This window comes from Gracilinanus agilis, chromosome 4 (genome assembly GCF_016433145.1).
Source record: "Gracilinanus agilis isolate LMUSP501 chromosome 4, AgileGrace, whole genome shotgun sequence".
Taxonomy (NCBI): Eukaryota; Metazoa; Chordata; class Mammalia; order Didelphimorphia; family Didelphidae; genus Gracilinanus; species Gracilinanus agilis.
In genome coordinates, this window is record NC_058133.1 from 65,050,761 (window position 1) to 65,067,290 (window position 16,530).

Here is a 16,530-nt window from a genome sequence, read left to right on the forward strand (position 1 = left end):
ATCCAAGGATGGTCACAGGATGCCAAAAGCCAACTCCACCAGATGATCCAAGGTACCCAGGTATGGCGAGTGAGTTTGTAATTCTGTCCACTAGATCACAAACCACTTCCCCACTTGGTACCGCTCCGCAGGTCAGTTGTCCACTTGCTGAAAGCCTTCACCTCTCAGGATCCCAGGGAACCTGGATGCAGTTTTTCCCTAACTCTGAGATCTTCCAGGGTTAGCAACAGTTATGTTCCAACCACTAATGGAGTCTCTCTCAGCACAAGCCCCATTTCCTGCTCCTTCATTCCATCTTGGAATCCTCCAACCCTTCCTGCTAGGTCCAACACTATTACTAAATTAATTGCTAAATAACCCTCACAACAGTTGGGATCAGAGAGAACATTTAGTAAAATCCATTTCAGCTGAGTAAAAAATGATCTGTACTTGAAGAGATAAGAATTTCTGTTCTTTATGAAATATTTCCCTTTTGGGAAAATGAGTTATGTAAGTTACTCCCACCTCAAACTTGCCAAGGGCATAGGTCCTGGCGATTCTTACTCAACAGAAAAGATTTTGTTTATAAATAACATTTTAGCTTTGAAATTGTTCCGAGTACAAGCTTAAACATATCACATCTGATTCATTCAGAGCCCAATTCCTGTTCTTATGTAAAGACGGTTGTCACATGCCCTCAGATTCTAATACCTGAGCATGCCTTATCAAAGCACTAAATTACTACCACCTGGAAAAATTGCATCATTTTTAATTGATATGAAAATGTATTTTGGGAGGGGGGTTCAAATGTAACCTCAGACACTTCCGGTTTTATGACCCAGCTCAATTCACTTAACCCCAATTGTCTCGCCCTTACCATTCTTCTGCCATGGAACCGATTCTTAGTATATTCTTAGTATTGATTCTAACACCAAAATTAAGGGTTTAAATTTTTTTTAATGTATCAAGGATTTCATTTAGCTATTATACTTGATCTAGGGAAAGTTTAACAAAGTTATTATTCGCTTAACAAACATTTATTAAGTCAAGGCATTGAATACTAGGTATCAGGGATATAAACATTTGAGCTAGCACAATCTCAGCCCCCAGGGAATTTTTATATTCCATAAAGAATGAGGGAGAGGGTACGATATGTACACAGGTTAAGAATAATGCAAGGTGGGAAGTGATGGAACCAATGGAGACAGCCAGAAAAGGGGTTCTTGGACAATTTGAAGAGGAAGTAAATATTTTCATTTTAGATTTTATGGAGGAAGTCACATCTAAATAAATTAGCTTTGAAAGAAGATAAAGCTTATCCTTTTTATTATACATATATTATATATATTCGGATCTTCTAATTTCAGAAAAAATATATTGAAAATTGTTATTACATGTAATTTGGAAAATAAAATATCTTTAAATAAGAAAAAGCATCATACCGTAAAGTCCAAAAAACATAAATTATCCTTCCATTCAAAGCAAAGAAATACTGAATTCATCAGGTTTACTTTTTTTAAAAAAGCATTCTAATGATGCTTTTTATCTGTACATCACAATTGTTTCCCACTCTCTACTCCATGAGATGAAACTTTACCATGCAACAAAGTACAATCCAGCAATGGCAACAAAAAACAACAATCCATTCCAGGACCACAAATGATGTGTACATAATGTTCTCTCTTCTTAGATCTGTCTTCAGATTTATTTTCCGAAATCCATATGCAAATAGATCACCTCCTATTAGTCAATGAGTAGCTTGATCTAGAAGAGGGATTCTTTACCATTTCAGTTTCATGGAAGCCTTAGGAATTCTGGGGTCTCCCTTCTAAGAATGAAATATACAGAATTGCAAAGGAAGACAATTGCATTGATGTGTAGTTATGAAAATATTTTGTAAAAACAAGTTCACAGGCTCAAGTTTAAAAATTTCTGCTCTAAATAATTTAGATTGGGAAAGCTGGGTGGCTCAGTGGATTAAGAGGAAGATCCGGAGACAAGAGATACTGGATTCTAATCTGACTTCAGATATTTTCTAGCTGTGTGACTCTGGGCAAGTCACTTAATCATCATTAGCCTTTAAGGTTCTTTTTCCTTAGAACTAATACACAGTATTGATTCTAAGATGGAAGGTAAGAGTTTTAAAATTAAATTAAATTGAATTAAAATGGAATAATTTAGATTGGTTCATAGACAGTGTTGAATTTAAGTTAGAAGAAAAGATGAAGCTTTTATCCCATGGTGAATGTTGTTTGTTAGTAAGAAAACTCAGGTTTCTTTGAAGACTTCTGTAAGTGTGAAAAAGCATTGCCCCAATTAGGTAATCAGGACTTTCTAGAAAACCTTCCTTCACCACCTCCCTCTTTCCACCTACTCTGCTGAATCAAAAGGAAAATGCCTCATTTTAAAAAATACACAGAATGGCTAAATAAATTGTGGTATATGCTGGTGATGGAATACTGTTGTGCTCAAAGGAATAATAAACTGGAGGAATTCCATGTGAACTGGAAAGACCTCCAGGAATTGATGCAGAGTGAAAGGAGCAGAGCCAAAAGAACAATACACTGTGGTAAAATAGAATATAATGGACTTCTGTACTAGCAGCAATGCAATGACCCAGGAGAGTTCTGAGGGATTTATGGAAAAGAACGCTACCCACATTCGGAGGAAGAACTACAGGAGAGGAAATACAGAAGAAAAACAACTGCTTGAACACTTGGGTTGATGTGGACATGATTGGGGATGTAGACTGGAAATGACCACACCAATGCAACTATCAATAATATGTAAATAAGTCTTGATTAATGACACATGTGAAAACCAGTGGAAATGCACGTCGGCTATGGGGAGAGGGGAATTTGAGGGAGTGAAGGGGAAAGTAAAAACATGAATCATGTAACCATGGAAAATTTTTCTAAAAATGAAAAAAAAATTATTAAAAATTTTTAAAATTAAAAAAAATACACAGAAGAGAACAAAACAAAGTCCAGAAAGATACAAAAATAAGCCAGGAAGCCTTGAAAGTTACATATTAAATTTATTATGTATTTTAAAAGAAAAGCAAACAGTAATGCAGATTTACCCTTTTGAGTATGATCTTCTTTTACTGTCTTTCTTTGTATATGAAAATATCCACAGTGGGGGGTTAAATTAAGAATTTTTAAAAATCATTCCATCTAAGAACAACAACAAAAAAAATAAAAATTATAACTTCTTGCCAGAATGTCTGTTCACTTGGAATTTCATGACTATATTTATTTGTATTTATTGTCTATAATAAGGGAATAAAACAAGTGGATGGGGTTTGTGGGTCCCTTAGTCAGTAGGTGGGAAAGGAGGGTACAATGGTGGAGGTAGTAAGTTTCATGACTATAGTTATTTGTATTTATTGTCTTCATATTTATTTTATAAACAGATATAAATGATAATGCTAACAATAATAATAATAATTGTATTTATATAGTGCTTTGAGATTTGCAAAGCACTTTACAAATCTATCTCATTTTTCTCCTCCCAGCAATCCTGGAAAGTAAGTGCTATTATTATCCCTGTTTTACAGTTGATTTAACTGAGTAGACAGAGGTTAAGTGACTTGCACAGAGTTCTACAACTAAAATAGAGTCAGAGACTGAGTTATAGCCCTCATTATAATGTTTGGGACTTCATAGTATTAATTGTTTTGTTCTTTGGGGCACAATCCCTGGCAAATAGGAGATGCTTAATAAATGCATGTCAATCAATTTAAAATTGTGCTATTTTTCTAGGTTTGTAGAGTTTTTCTTTTATGAATGAACAAGAGAACTGATCAAGTTCTCTTACTTACTTTAATGAATGTGCCACATTTGAAGATAAATGGCTCTCCAAATGAGCAATTATGAGGGGAAATTAAGAAGAGTTGAAAGATCAAATTCACATAGCCAAATGAGATTTACTAAAGAATATTACTTACAACTGACCCAATGTGCATATCTCTTAGGCTTTCTTCTATGCAATCTGGACATGGGAGTCATTCCTCAAGGATGACTTCCCAACTTTCTCTTTTTGTTTAGGTATGAAGGAGCAGAGTATGAATCCCTTTCCCTGCCTGCCAATTCAGTTTAGGAAGTCACAGAAGGCCTAGAATGTAAGCAGAAGAAAGAAATAAGGAGTGGAAAGGGGGCATTAGGGAGTTTTCCAATGACTTCAACTCAAAAACTTGGAAAAAATCCCTTCATCAACTTGAAAGGATTATAAGGTCTTGGTCTTTGAATGAATGTAACTGATACAATATATGGTACACATGCATGCATGCATATTTATATAAGGTAGCACAAATACTCATCTTCCTGAGTTCAAATCTGACCATAGACACTAACTGTGTGACCTTAAGCAAGTCACTTAACCATATTTGCCTCAGTTTCCTCATCTGTAAAATGAGTTGGAGAAGGAAATGGAAAACCACTCCAGTATCTTTGCCAAGAAAACTCCAAATGAGATCACAAAGAATGAGACAAGACTGAAATGACTAGAAAACTATAATGGATACACAAATGTCTATATGTTACATAGACATTCATATACATGTGTATGCATATATGAATATATATGTATGTGTGTACCCACATGTTCATGCAAATATATTATATCCACAGATATGTGACAATAGTATCCAAATATTTTTTTCAATTCTTACCTTCCATCTTAAAATGTATTGTTTCCAAGACAGAAGAGCCGTAAGGGCTAGGCAATGGGGATAAGTGATTTGACAAGGGTCACACAGCAAGGAAGGGTCTGAGGCCAGATTTGAACCTAGAACCTCCTGTCTCCAGGCCTGACTCTCTAGCCACTGAGTCACCTAGCTGTGTCCTAAATTATCTCTATATTGAAGAATTCAAACCTAAGAGGAGGAAAGATTATAAGTCCAGAGTTGCCTTTCCCATGTATATATCCTATGCTTTTACCTCAGTGCCATTACTCTCTAAGTTTGAGCCCACTTTTTCCATGGCTGCTGTGGTGGAGATAGTATAGACTATAACTATTCTATCATGCTATACCATTTCTGCTGAAAGGAAGCACAGTGATATGAAATAATAGAGGTAATCTCTCTCAGGTAATAACCCTCCATTCCAAGCTAACAGCACCACTGAGGGGGACATGATGCTGCTCATACTCTAAGAAGCTGGAGGAGTGCTACCTATAAAAAGTCCCATCTTTAACATGAGCTGGACAACTTGTTTTTTTTAAGTTCTTCACAGTCTTGGCCTTCCTAATTTATAGTCATCATGCACATTCTCCCCATTCACATATTCAAGGATATAAAAATATTAGCCTTCTTTTTTGTTGTTGCACAAAGCACACCATCTTCTGATTCTATGACTTTTCAATAGCTTTCCTTCATGCCTGAAATGTTCTACCTCTTCACCTTCACCTTCACCTCATGAGTTCCCTCACTACCTTCAGGATTCATATCAAACTACACCTTCTGTAAGAAACCTTCCCCTATGTCCCTACCACCATCATTGATATTTTTTCCTATGAGATTACTTTCCATATCATTTACACAAATGATAGATAGACAAAAATACAAATAAATTAAACATAGAGATAGATAGATAGATAGATAGATAGATAGATAGATAGATAGATAGATAGATAGATAGATAGATAAAGAGAGCAAGAGAAAGAGAATGAGAGAGATAAAAAGTTAGATAGATTTTCAAATCATTTAGCATTTTATCTAAATTGATTTTTTTTATATCACTATCACCTTTTCCAATGCCTAGAACAAAACAAACATTTGATAGATGTTTTGTTGATTGTGTAACACCTACTCTAGAAAAATTTTCCCCACCTCCAACTCAAAATGTCCCCAAAGGGCAATGACTACTTTAATAATAAAGAGATCCAGTAACCAATTTTTGACTGAGTGGGAGATAAAGAGAGAGTCTATGTAGGTGAGTCTCTCTTCCAGCACTCCCCTGGGGACAAATATACACTGGGAGACTTTAAGGGGATGTCATCCCAAAACTGGGTGACCTGAATGGTCATGCCACCCCACAGAAGTTGGAGGTGAGGCTTCTCTATAAGACAAAGTATGTGGTACCCCAATCCAATTCTGAATAAGGACAGGGTTCACACAGACCTCCCCCCAATCAGTTAAATTCACAGCGGGTGGTCCAGCTTCAAGATGGAGGCAACCAGACCAATCTGTGGTTCCCCTCACCCTTGTCTCTCAGGCACTCTGGAACACGATCTGAATGATGAATGGTTTTTATTATTCACAATTTAGGGGTTGGGGAAAGGGGTGAAGGGTAGAAGGATTTTGGGGTGCCCTCTTCTCTATTTCTATGGGGTCTGTCACTTGGGTGGGAACCTTTAGGGTTCCCACTCCCAAGCTTCTTCTCCCCTTCACCTTCTCCTTCTGATTCTATTTCTATTATTCTATTTCTATCCCTTTATATAATTGTAAGTTTTGACTGAAAAGGGGTCTCTCAGCAAAGTTGGGTAATGGGTGAAGGAGACTAAGAAATCACTCCCAAAGTAGAGTCCAAAAACTTAGCTGACTCAATAGTTGAATTCTTGATGGGTGAGATGCGATGGAATGGCTTTGATCAGGGAATCAGGGTTTCAGTTTCCAAAAAAAATCCTCAGGAAGCCCTCAGGACTGGATCTGAGCTGGGATGTCCTCCTCCCCTCTCCCCCAGTCCTCTGCAGAAGACCTCTCCTTCCTCCTTCTTCCTCCAATGCATCTCTCAGAATCCTCCTCCTCTCAACTGTGAGTAACTGTCACCAACTGCCTTCTTCTGGCTCCTTTTGTCCCATCCTCCTTGCACAAATCCTATCCTTACAGTATCCCGGTTTTATATGGTGGGACTTTATATAAAAGTCCCACTTAATTCATGCATCACTATTTCCTATTCCTATCTTATGTTCCCCCTCCCTCCAAAATAATAAATCCTTATCTTGTCTTATCACTATACTAATTATCTATCTATTCCTATTCTAAGATGGGCTTTGGAGAGGCTGGTAGGGGGATGAGGATTGTCATTTATAAAAACAATATTTACATGGTATAAAATAATTTTGTAACAAGAAAAGTTTTCCATTGAACCCAATGTTTAAGTTTACAGTGTAACAATTTTCTTATCCTTAAACTCTTCTAAGTTATTATTTAACCCATCTATGATTTTAACAGAATTTTAACTTGTTTCTACTTTTAATGTATGTCTATCAAGTAATGAAATACAATTATCTTATTATTTCTAGCTGTTATCAAATTATGTTTAAGCTACCTATGTTTTAAATGCAATGTTAATTTTATATTAAAAATCTATTTTAGTATGTTAGTATTTTTAGTTATCTATCCAACAATACATATATTTTATTCTTATGCTTTCCCTACACTAGCTCGCTAAAAAAATTTTTTAACTTCCCTAGCCCTTTTTGCACTTTCCCTATGTCCAATGTCCAAATTATCTGCTAAATTGTTAGTATGCTACAGCATCTACATGGTTAGGGACTATTATTTACAATTCTACTCTACTTTTCCAACCTATGTTACAGGTATATATAAAATTTACATTATTTACACTATTATACATTTGTACAAGCATTAGTTCTGCATATCGACGTTAACCAGACAAGAAAATTACTTGAACTTCTTATATGGTTAAAATCTTATGCAACTTGCAACTATTTACATTATAGATATAAACACATTTTGTATTTTCACAATCTTCAGACGCTCATTATTTACACGAGGTCTAGACTAAGTATCAGTTTTGTGTTGTATTTTGTGTTCTCTTTATATACTGTGCATGCAAAATACTCACTATTGTTTTCAAAGTTGTCAATTTTCTTCAAGTTGTCTGTATATTTCTCTTGTATCTTGATCCTATGTACTGTGGTTGCGTTTTCCTAAAGTGTGAGGTTAATTTGTGTTTTTGTGCTATCACCACACCATAGTCTTACATAAACCATTTCCTTCTGTCTTCTTCATTGTGCAATTGTCCATTTTTGCAAAGTTCAAAGTTCAAAAGTTTTTTCACAATGTCTTTTCAAGTACTCTTTTCTTGCACCTTCTTCTTGGTGATTTTCCCAATTTCCTTTTCTTCTCTTGATTCTTTCCCCCTTCTCTGTTTCTCCATCACATGTTGTCTATTGTCATACATGTTGTCAGATGGGCTCTCTGGTCTGGATGCAGGAACAGTGTGGATTGTTATGCTTTGTCAGTGACGTTAATCAATTGTTTGTATGTGTATGTTATGTGCACTTTCAGATGTTTTTTAAAGATTTTGTGTTTTGCAATGACCTGGCTAGGTTTTTGTGGATCAATATCCACTTACATATGCTTTCCTTTTGGAGGGGTAATGTTCTCTATTGGTTGAACTAGCAATCCAATATTGCTTTAATTCCACTTATATATACTGTTTTTCATTGCTACAGTCTTCTCCACATTATGTTTGTAATCCTTCTGTATTTAGGCTTTTCTTTAGGTGTTCTGTACTTTTGATAGATTAGTCATCCAGTACATGTATGAAACATAGCTACTCACGCCTTTCTTCAATACTTATGTCTGGTATCCTGCTTACTGGTACATTTGCTTCTCAATATAGTCTTTTCATTTCCTCTTCATCATCAGAACTCATTTCATCAGAGTCTGTGTAAACAGGGTATGGTTGTGATGACTTAGTATTAATTATATCTAATGCTAAAATTGCTTCCATGTCTATATCTGCTAAGTCACTTTCTGGTAGCATGCTAGTCATGTGTGGTTCATTGCTTTCTGTTTCTTGGTTGACTTGGCTCATGGGTTCAGCTGTTTCTGTTTTTTGATTCACTTGAATCATTGGAGCCTCTGTCTCTGTATATCCCATATCCCTTCCTGTTGTAAAGTGACTACTGTTTGTTCTGGCTTTGGACCCTCAGATTACAAGGCATTTTAATCTTGCAATGCATTTTCTTCTCCTACATTGTTGTTTCTGTATGACATTAACATGTCGTTATCTTGATTGTTACCCTGGCTTATCTGTATTATTTTATGGATTGATTTGTTGTTCTGTGTGAGAGATTCCTCCATTTGGTTATCTCTTAAGCATTTAGAGTTCTCTCCAGGTGGAGGCATTCCTGAAGTAACACAAGCTTATAAGTATGGAAGTTTTTGAATCAAGGTTTTTCTCCTCTCAACTGTCAGTAACTGTCACCAACTGCCTTCTTCTGGCTCCTTTTGTCCCATCCCCCATGCACAAATTCCATCCTTACACTACTGCTCTCTTCCAAGTCCTAAGAGTAAACCTAAGGGGGTTTGTGATATTCTAATGCTATCACTCATGAGCCCCCAATATAAATTACCCAGTTGAAATCAATCAGTTTTTACACAGGAATATTTACTTAGAAGATATAGCAAGAACAGAAATACAAAAAGCACCCTCCCCCAAAAAATAAGGGGCAAATCTTCCCTTTGTGTACATTTGGTATTTGGAATAGCTGATGCTATGACCAACTTCAGTCACTAAGGAGACCCTGTCTCCAGATAATCATTCAACTAAAATCAGGAAAAAATAAGCACACACACAGACATGCAAGCATGCATACACACACATCATGCATTCAAGAACACAGTATTAAGAGATAAGGCAGCCTGTCCCACCTACCAAGTTGCAACTGTCCATACACAAAAGTCCTCAAGGATGGAGAGGCATAAGGAGCAATTTTTTTCAGATTCAGATTCAGCTTGGTACCTGGCATATAGAAAGCACTTAATAAATGTTTATTTTAAAAATCTATGTGTTCTAAAATATTTATAACTCCCTTTGTGGTGGCAAAGAACTGGAAATTGGGGGGTGCCCAACAATTGGGGAGTGGCTGAACAAATACAGGTATATAACTATAATGGAAAACCTCTAACTAGTAAGAAACAATGAGCAGGTTTTATACATATATATGGAAATTATATGCAAAGACCTACATAAAATTATGAAAAGTAAAATGAGTAAAACCAAAAGAACATTATATACAGCTACAGAATTAATGTTTGAAGAATAACTTGTGAATGTCTACCTTCAGAGAAAGAACTGATAAAAAGAAATACAAAAAGACATAGTTTATATTTACCAGTTTTTTTTTTTTTGGTCTGAAGATGCCTTCTCTCAGGTTGGGAAGGGAGGGAAGGAGAGGGGGAAGAGATACCTGGGAAGTTAATGTAAGCAACAACAACAACCAAAACAAAAGTACAACAATTTTGCAGAGGAAAGAGGAAAATTGTAATAATTGTTTCTCTAAAATTGTCACTTAAAGTGTTCATTTTGCCAATAAAATCATTACTCTATGTAAAAAAATTTGTTATTGTCTGATTGATCAACATTATGTTCAGTATTTTATCCACAATGTCACACTGACTATATTACCATATAAATGACCTATTTCTTTTTAAAGCAATGTATAAAGTTTTTTAATTTTTGATAAGCATTTTAATCAATACTCATTTAATTTTCTTATAGGAGAAAGTGGAAGAAGGCCGTGCCAGTATCTATGAATCTGTTATCACCAATACCTGTAAAGAAATGTCCTGTTTCAGTGACTTCCCAATGCCAGATGATTTCCCAAACTTCTTACCCAACTCCAAGCTCCTGGAATATTTCCGAATTTTTGCCCAAAAGTTTGATCTCCTGAAATATATTCAATTTCAGGTACTCTACATATTGCAGAAAAGGTCTTATATATTTAAATTCTGAAAATTAGAGCTATGTTCTATAATTAAGATCCTATTGGGGGGGGGGAGAAAAAAACAACACTTAAATAGGTATAAGAAATGTCAGATTTCAATCCTGGTTCAACTACTATCTAGGTATGCATCCTTAGACTATTTACTTACTTTCTTTAGAAGCAAAATTGGAAATCTAAGAGAATATTGATGCCTATAAGAAAAATACAATAATTAGGACAAAGGGATAATGAATTTCATTTTTAATATATTAAGTTCAAAAGGTTATTAAGGCATTCAGCTGAAAATGTCCAATTAGGCTAATAGTGATGCAAAACAGGAGCTTAATATACTAGGGCTGGATCCTAAGGGAGGTAGAAAGAAGCAGAAAAAGCAATTTATTTAATGGCAGTTTCCATTATAGGAGACAATATTATATTGGCTTGAGCATGACTGAGCCTCTGAAGACCACTCTTTTCTCCATCACTTACTAACTTCATGTCCCTTCCTTTCTTAAGGCCTTAATTTCCTTATATGTTGAAATGTGGATAATAGAGAACCTGAGTTCAAATGTGACCTCAGACACTTCCTAGCTGTGTGACCCTGGGCAAGTCACTTAACCCCTATTTCCTAGCCCATGTTTCTCCTTTGTCTTAAAATTGATATTAAGAGAGAAAGCAATGTGTATATGTGTGTTTTCTCCATTAGGATAATAATGTTTACACTATCTACTTCACAGGATTGCTTTAAGGAGCAAATTATGCAAATGTGTTTGAAGTTATAAATCACCCTACAAGTGTTATTCTTATTTAAGTTACTCTAGCTATGTTCCCATAAAAAATTTTAGCTTGATTTTCACTGAAGGTGCCTTTTAAAAATCACATGGAGGGGCAATTTTTCTGCTCTCTATTATCCATGAAGGTCTGCCATATAAATGATGTCTCTGGAATCTGATGACTAAATCCATTCTTTATATGTGATTTGTGTTGGCATAGCATGTTGCTTTTATGTAATAAATAATGTATGATATACCCTCTTCACAACACCTCTATGATGAAGATGCTGCAAGCATGTTTATCATGCCCATTTTACAGATGAGGAAACTGAAGTCGTAGAAAGTTAAATGGTTTGTCCTCATTCAAGGAATCATACTACTAATGGCTCTCATGTTTGAAGCACTTCAAAGTTTAATCATTTTTTATCACAACCACACTAGAAGATTGGTAATAATTTAAATTAAAATAATGATTAATAAATTGAGAGAAAAAAACAAGTGTATATACACACATATGTACATAAACAAGTAGATTAGGAACACAGACTTTAAATTAAAAGAATCAAGATTCCTCTAGATATTAATTACCATTATCCTGCACTAAGGTTGGCATAACTGGACAGCAACAAATCGGTCCATTTATCCCTCAAAATAGCTGATATGTGACATTAAAAAATGCTTGATATACAGAATTACTTAGTAAATCATTAATGAATAAATGAACTCAGGTGTGACTTTTTAATTAAATAATCATCCTCTTAAATGTGTGTGGCCCTCTGCTAGGTGCTAGGAATATGAAGAACAAAACAAAAGGGGGAAAAGTCCTTGTCCCCCTTAAGCTTACATTCTACTATGGCAAGAAACATGTAAAAAGCTCAATCTTAAGAGTAGAAAAAGAATCTGTAAATTTGCTCTTATATCATTGGCCATAGAAGAGAATTCAGCATAAAGCATATGCATCTTGGACTCCATCCCAGTGGGGTCTGATTATTAAAGCAGTTAAGGAACACATGTATCTTATTTCCTATTGGCATTTTTAAAATTCACAGTTTTATGTTTTAAATAACTTACACAATACAATATCAAAAAAAATTTTTAACCCTTACCTCTATCTTAGAATTGATACTGAGTATTAGTTCCAAGACAGAAGAATGAATGGTAAGAGCTAAGCAATGCAGCTTAAGTGACTAACCCTAGGTCACACAGGTAGGAAGAGTCTGAGGGCAGATTTGAATTCAGCAAGATGAGTCTTCCCAGCTCCAAGCCAAGCACTCTCACTCCTGTGCCACTTAACTGCCCATAGAAGCCTACCTCCTTGTAATTAATAATTCATCTTAAAAGAGAGTGATTAAAAAAATAATTCAGATCAAGAATAAATGTTAAACATTATTTAGAAATCTAAAAAACGCTGACTCCATAGTCAGAAGCCCACAGTTAGACTCCCACTCTTCTACAAACCACCTAAGAAGCCTTGAGCAAGTCAATGGATCTCTTAGGTCTTTCATCTAAAATGAGCAGGTTGGTCTCAATGGTTTCTAAGGGATATTGTCTAATTATAAATCCTATGGCAGAGGGGCAACTTAGAGGTTCAGTGGATAGTGGTCTAGGCCTGGAGATGGAAGGTCCTGGGTTTAAATCTGTCTTCAAGTGCTTCCTAGCTGTGTGACCCTGAGCAAGTCACTTAACTCCAATTGCTTAGCCCTTACTGCTCTTCTGTCCTGGAATGGATACTAAGACAAAAGGTAAGAGTTTTTTTTAATCCTTTGATAGGAATTAATTCAAGTTGGAAGCAAATTTTGAAGGGCCATTTAATTTAATTTTTTATTAAGTATTGATTTAATAATTTATAATATATGGAATATACAGTAATCTATAAATATTTAGTGCTCCCAATCCCAGTATCTCTATGTGTAGTTTTTAGAACCCTCATAGCTTTAAACAGTAACCAAGAAAAGATTACTCCTTCCCTGCCTTCCACTCCCTCTCCCTCTCCTTTCTCTCCCTGTCTGTCTGTCTTTGTCTGTCTGTCTCTCTCTTTTTCTCTCTCTCTCTCTTTCTTTCTCTCCCTCTCTCCCTCTCTCTCTTCCCTTTACCTCCTCTCTAATCTACATCAATAAAGGGAGCTCTCATATCAATGAAGCCATGACTCTTCTGAGGAATGAAAACACCTAAGTAGCACTCTCTTACTTTAATGAGCTATGTGTACAGTGTCGCAGTTGTTATTTCTTTTCAAACTCATTTAAATAGGATTCTATTTGCCTTTCCTCTGTAAAAAAAAAGTCTTCTTGCTTATAGTCCTGGGCTAACAGGGCTGGCTGACTATAGTTTAATTGCTACTGTCTCGCTAACCAGAATATAATCTCCTAAAAGAAGAAATTGTTACTTTCTTTCTTATTTTTACATCTCCCTAGGTATTAATACAGTATCCTGAAAACATTGAACAATCGTTAACTATTGCCTAGGAGAATAATTTCCATTGCCACACTGTTTGCTGAGGCATTGCAAAATGTTCGTTCTTGTCTAACAAATGATCTTGGTTCTATAAATTTTGTGACCATGGGCAATTATTTCCTCAGTGTCAAAGTGAAGGATTCAACTCGGATCAGGAGGTTTTTTTTAATTTTTTCAGTCTTGGCCCACTTTGGTAGTCTGGTAAAGACTATGGACACCTTCTCAGAATGACAGTTTTAAATCCATAAAATAAAATACATGAATGATGAAGAAAATCAGTTATATTGAAATATAGTGGTCAAAATTATTTTTAATGAAAAAAATATTCATGGACGCCCCCCCCCCAGTTAAGAACTCCTCTACCAGATAATCTCTTCTTGTTCTAATATTTTAAGAATTGAGGAGAGCTCATTGGTCAGCCTCTTTTCTAAACAATCTGAAATTGACTCAGATAAAGTCATCAGATCTTTACATCCTTGCCTTCTGCCAGAATAGCAAGTGGTACAACTCAACAAACACTTATCAATACACAAAACTGTGCTAGACAGTGGGGATGCAAAAATGAAAAATTGCAAAGTCCTTGTCCTCAAGAACATTACAATCAAGTACAAATAAGGAATGTGCCCAAATCATTATAAATACAAGTAGAATATAATAGAGGAATGGAGACATTCTGACCAAATGCTATTAGGAAACTAGGGAAAGAGTGGTCATTCCTACTTCCCCTCACCTTATTTCCCTTCTCCTTCCCTTCCCTCTGAGATTACCTCATATTTACCCTGTTTATATATTAAATGTACATAATTGTTTGCATGTTGTCTCACCCATTAGACTATGAACTCCTTAAGGGAAGAGACCAACTTTTTGTCACCTTTCATCTCCAGTATTTAGCACAATGCCTGGAAAATAGTAGGTATTTAGTAAATACTTGTTGACTTGATGTGAAAAAAAAGCCTCCTGGAAGAACTGGTGCCTTAGTTAGACCTAGAAGGAAGAGGAGGATTTCAATGACTGAAAGGAAGTATGGAAGGAGACCACACTAGGCATGAGATGTATCCTTTGTGAATGCAGAAGTCACAGAGAGTAGGATGAGTTTATACAACATCTAGTAGTCTATTCTGGCTAAATAAAGGGGAATAGTACAAGATAATGTTAGAAAAGTACAAATGTTGGAGGGAATATGGAAAAACGGGGACACTAATACACAATTGGTGGAACTAAGGATGGAACTAATGGATCCAACCATTCCAGAGAACAATATGGAATTATGACCAAAGAGTTACAAAATTGTATGTACCTTTTGACCCAGTAATTCACTATTGGGTTTATTTCCTAAGATAATCAGGGAAAAGAGACAAGAAATTATATGTTCTAAAATATTTATAGCAGCTCTCTTTGTGGTGGCAAAGAATTAGAAATGGAAGGGATGCTCATTAGTTGGGGAATGGCCTCGCAAGTTGTGGCATATGATTGTGATGGAATACTACTATGCCATAAGAAATTATAAGCAGGTTAATTTTTTTAAACATGGAAAGAGAGGCAGCTAGATGGCTGAGTGAATTGAGAACCATGCTTAAAGATTGGAGGTCATGGGTTCAAATCTGCTTCTAAGACACTTCCTAGCTGTGTGACCCTGGTCAAGTCACTTACCTAGTCCTTACCAGTCCTCTATCTTGAAACTGATACTCTGTATTGATTCTAAGATGGAACATAAGGGTTTCAAAAAACATGGAAAGAACTACATGAAATTATAAAGAATGAAATAAGCAGAAATGAGAAAAAATTATATATAGCAACAGAAATATTATTTGAAGAATGACTTGTCTATGTCCACCTCCAGAGAAAGAACTGAAAAATAGGACATAGTTTACATATATATATATATATATGTATGTATGTGTATGTGTATATATACATACATGTATATGTAAAATTTGGTCAAATTAATGCCTTCTATAATGGGGGAGGGGAGGGATGGAGGGAATTACCTCAGTATTTTAATGTAAGAAAATAATTTATTAATTTTTATAAAGATTACACTCCAAACAATATATTAAAAAGAAATACAAACAGAATGCATTAAAAGAAAAGTATAGATTTTAATCCTATCTTGGAGGATCTAAAAAGCCAATCCAAAAATTTGTATTTGATCCTAAATGTTGGAAGTTTCCTTGAAAAATTGAAGCTTGTTAAACAGATAAATAGAGCAATTAGAGTAATCCATGAATCAAGAAGTTTTTATTCAGTGTTTATGATATGCCAGTCACTGTGCTTGGAGATGAGAATTCAAATTCAAATGAACAAAAAGAAAATCTTTGCCCTCAGGAGCAAAGATTGGTAAACTATGGCTCGAGTCACATCTGGGCCCATTTTCCTATTGTGTTCACCTTGGGTTAAAAAAGGCTTTTGCATTTTTAAATACAATGAACTTTTAAAAATTCATTTTAATTTATTTTTAACATTGTTTTCTTTTTTAAATGTTGAGTTCTAAATTCTCTCACTTCCACTCCTTCCCCACCCACTGCGAAGGCAAGCAAAATGACATCAATTAATTATAGATGTGAAATCATGCAAAGCATTTCCATATTTTTCACAAAAGTCTGTTTTGCTTCTATCCACTATCTCCCTTAATCTACTCTCCATT

General features: G+C 35.3%; 1 protein-coding gene across 1 annotated transcript in view; it reads left to right on the forward strand.

The window, feature by feature from the left end:
- Positions 1–16,530, forward strand: part of LOC123247594 (dimethylaniline monooxygenase [N-oxide-forming] 2-like) — a 53,495-nt gene that overhangs the window by 24,609 nt on the left and 12,356 nt on the right. The window contains exon 3 of the mRNA XM_044676536.1: positions 10,458–10,646. Coding sequence (XP_044532471.1) covers positions 10,458–10,646 — 189 coding nt within the window. The remainder of the gene's footprint in view (positions 1–10,457; positions 10,647–16,530) is intronic.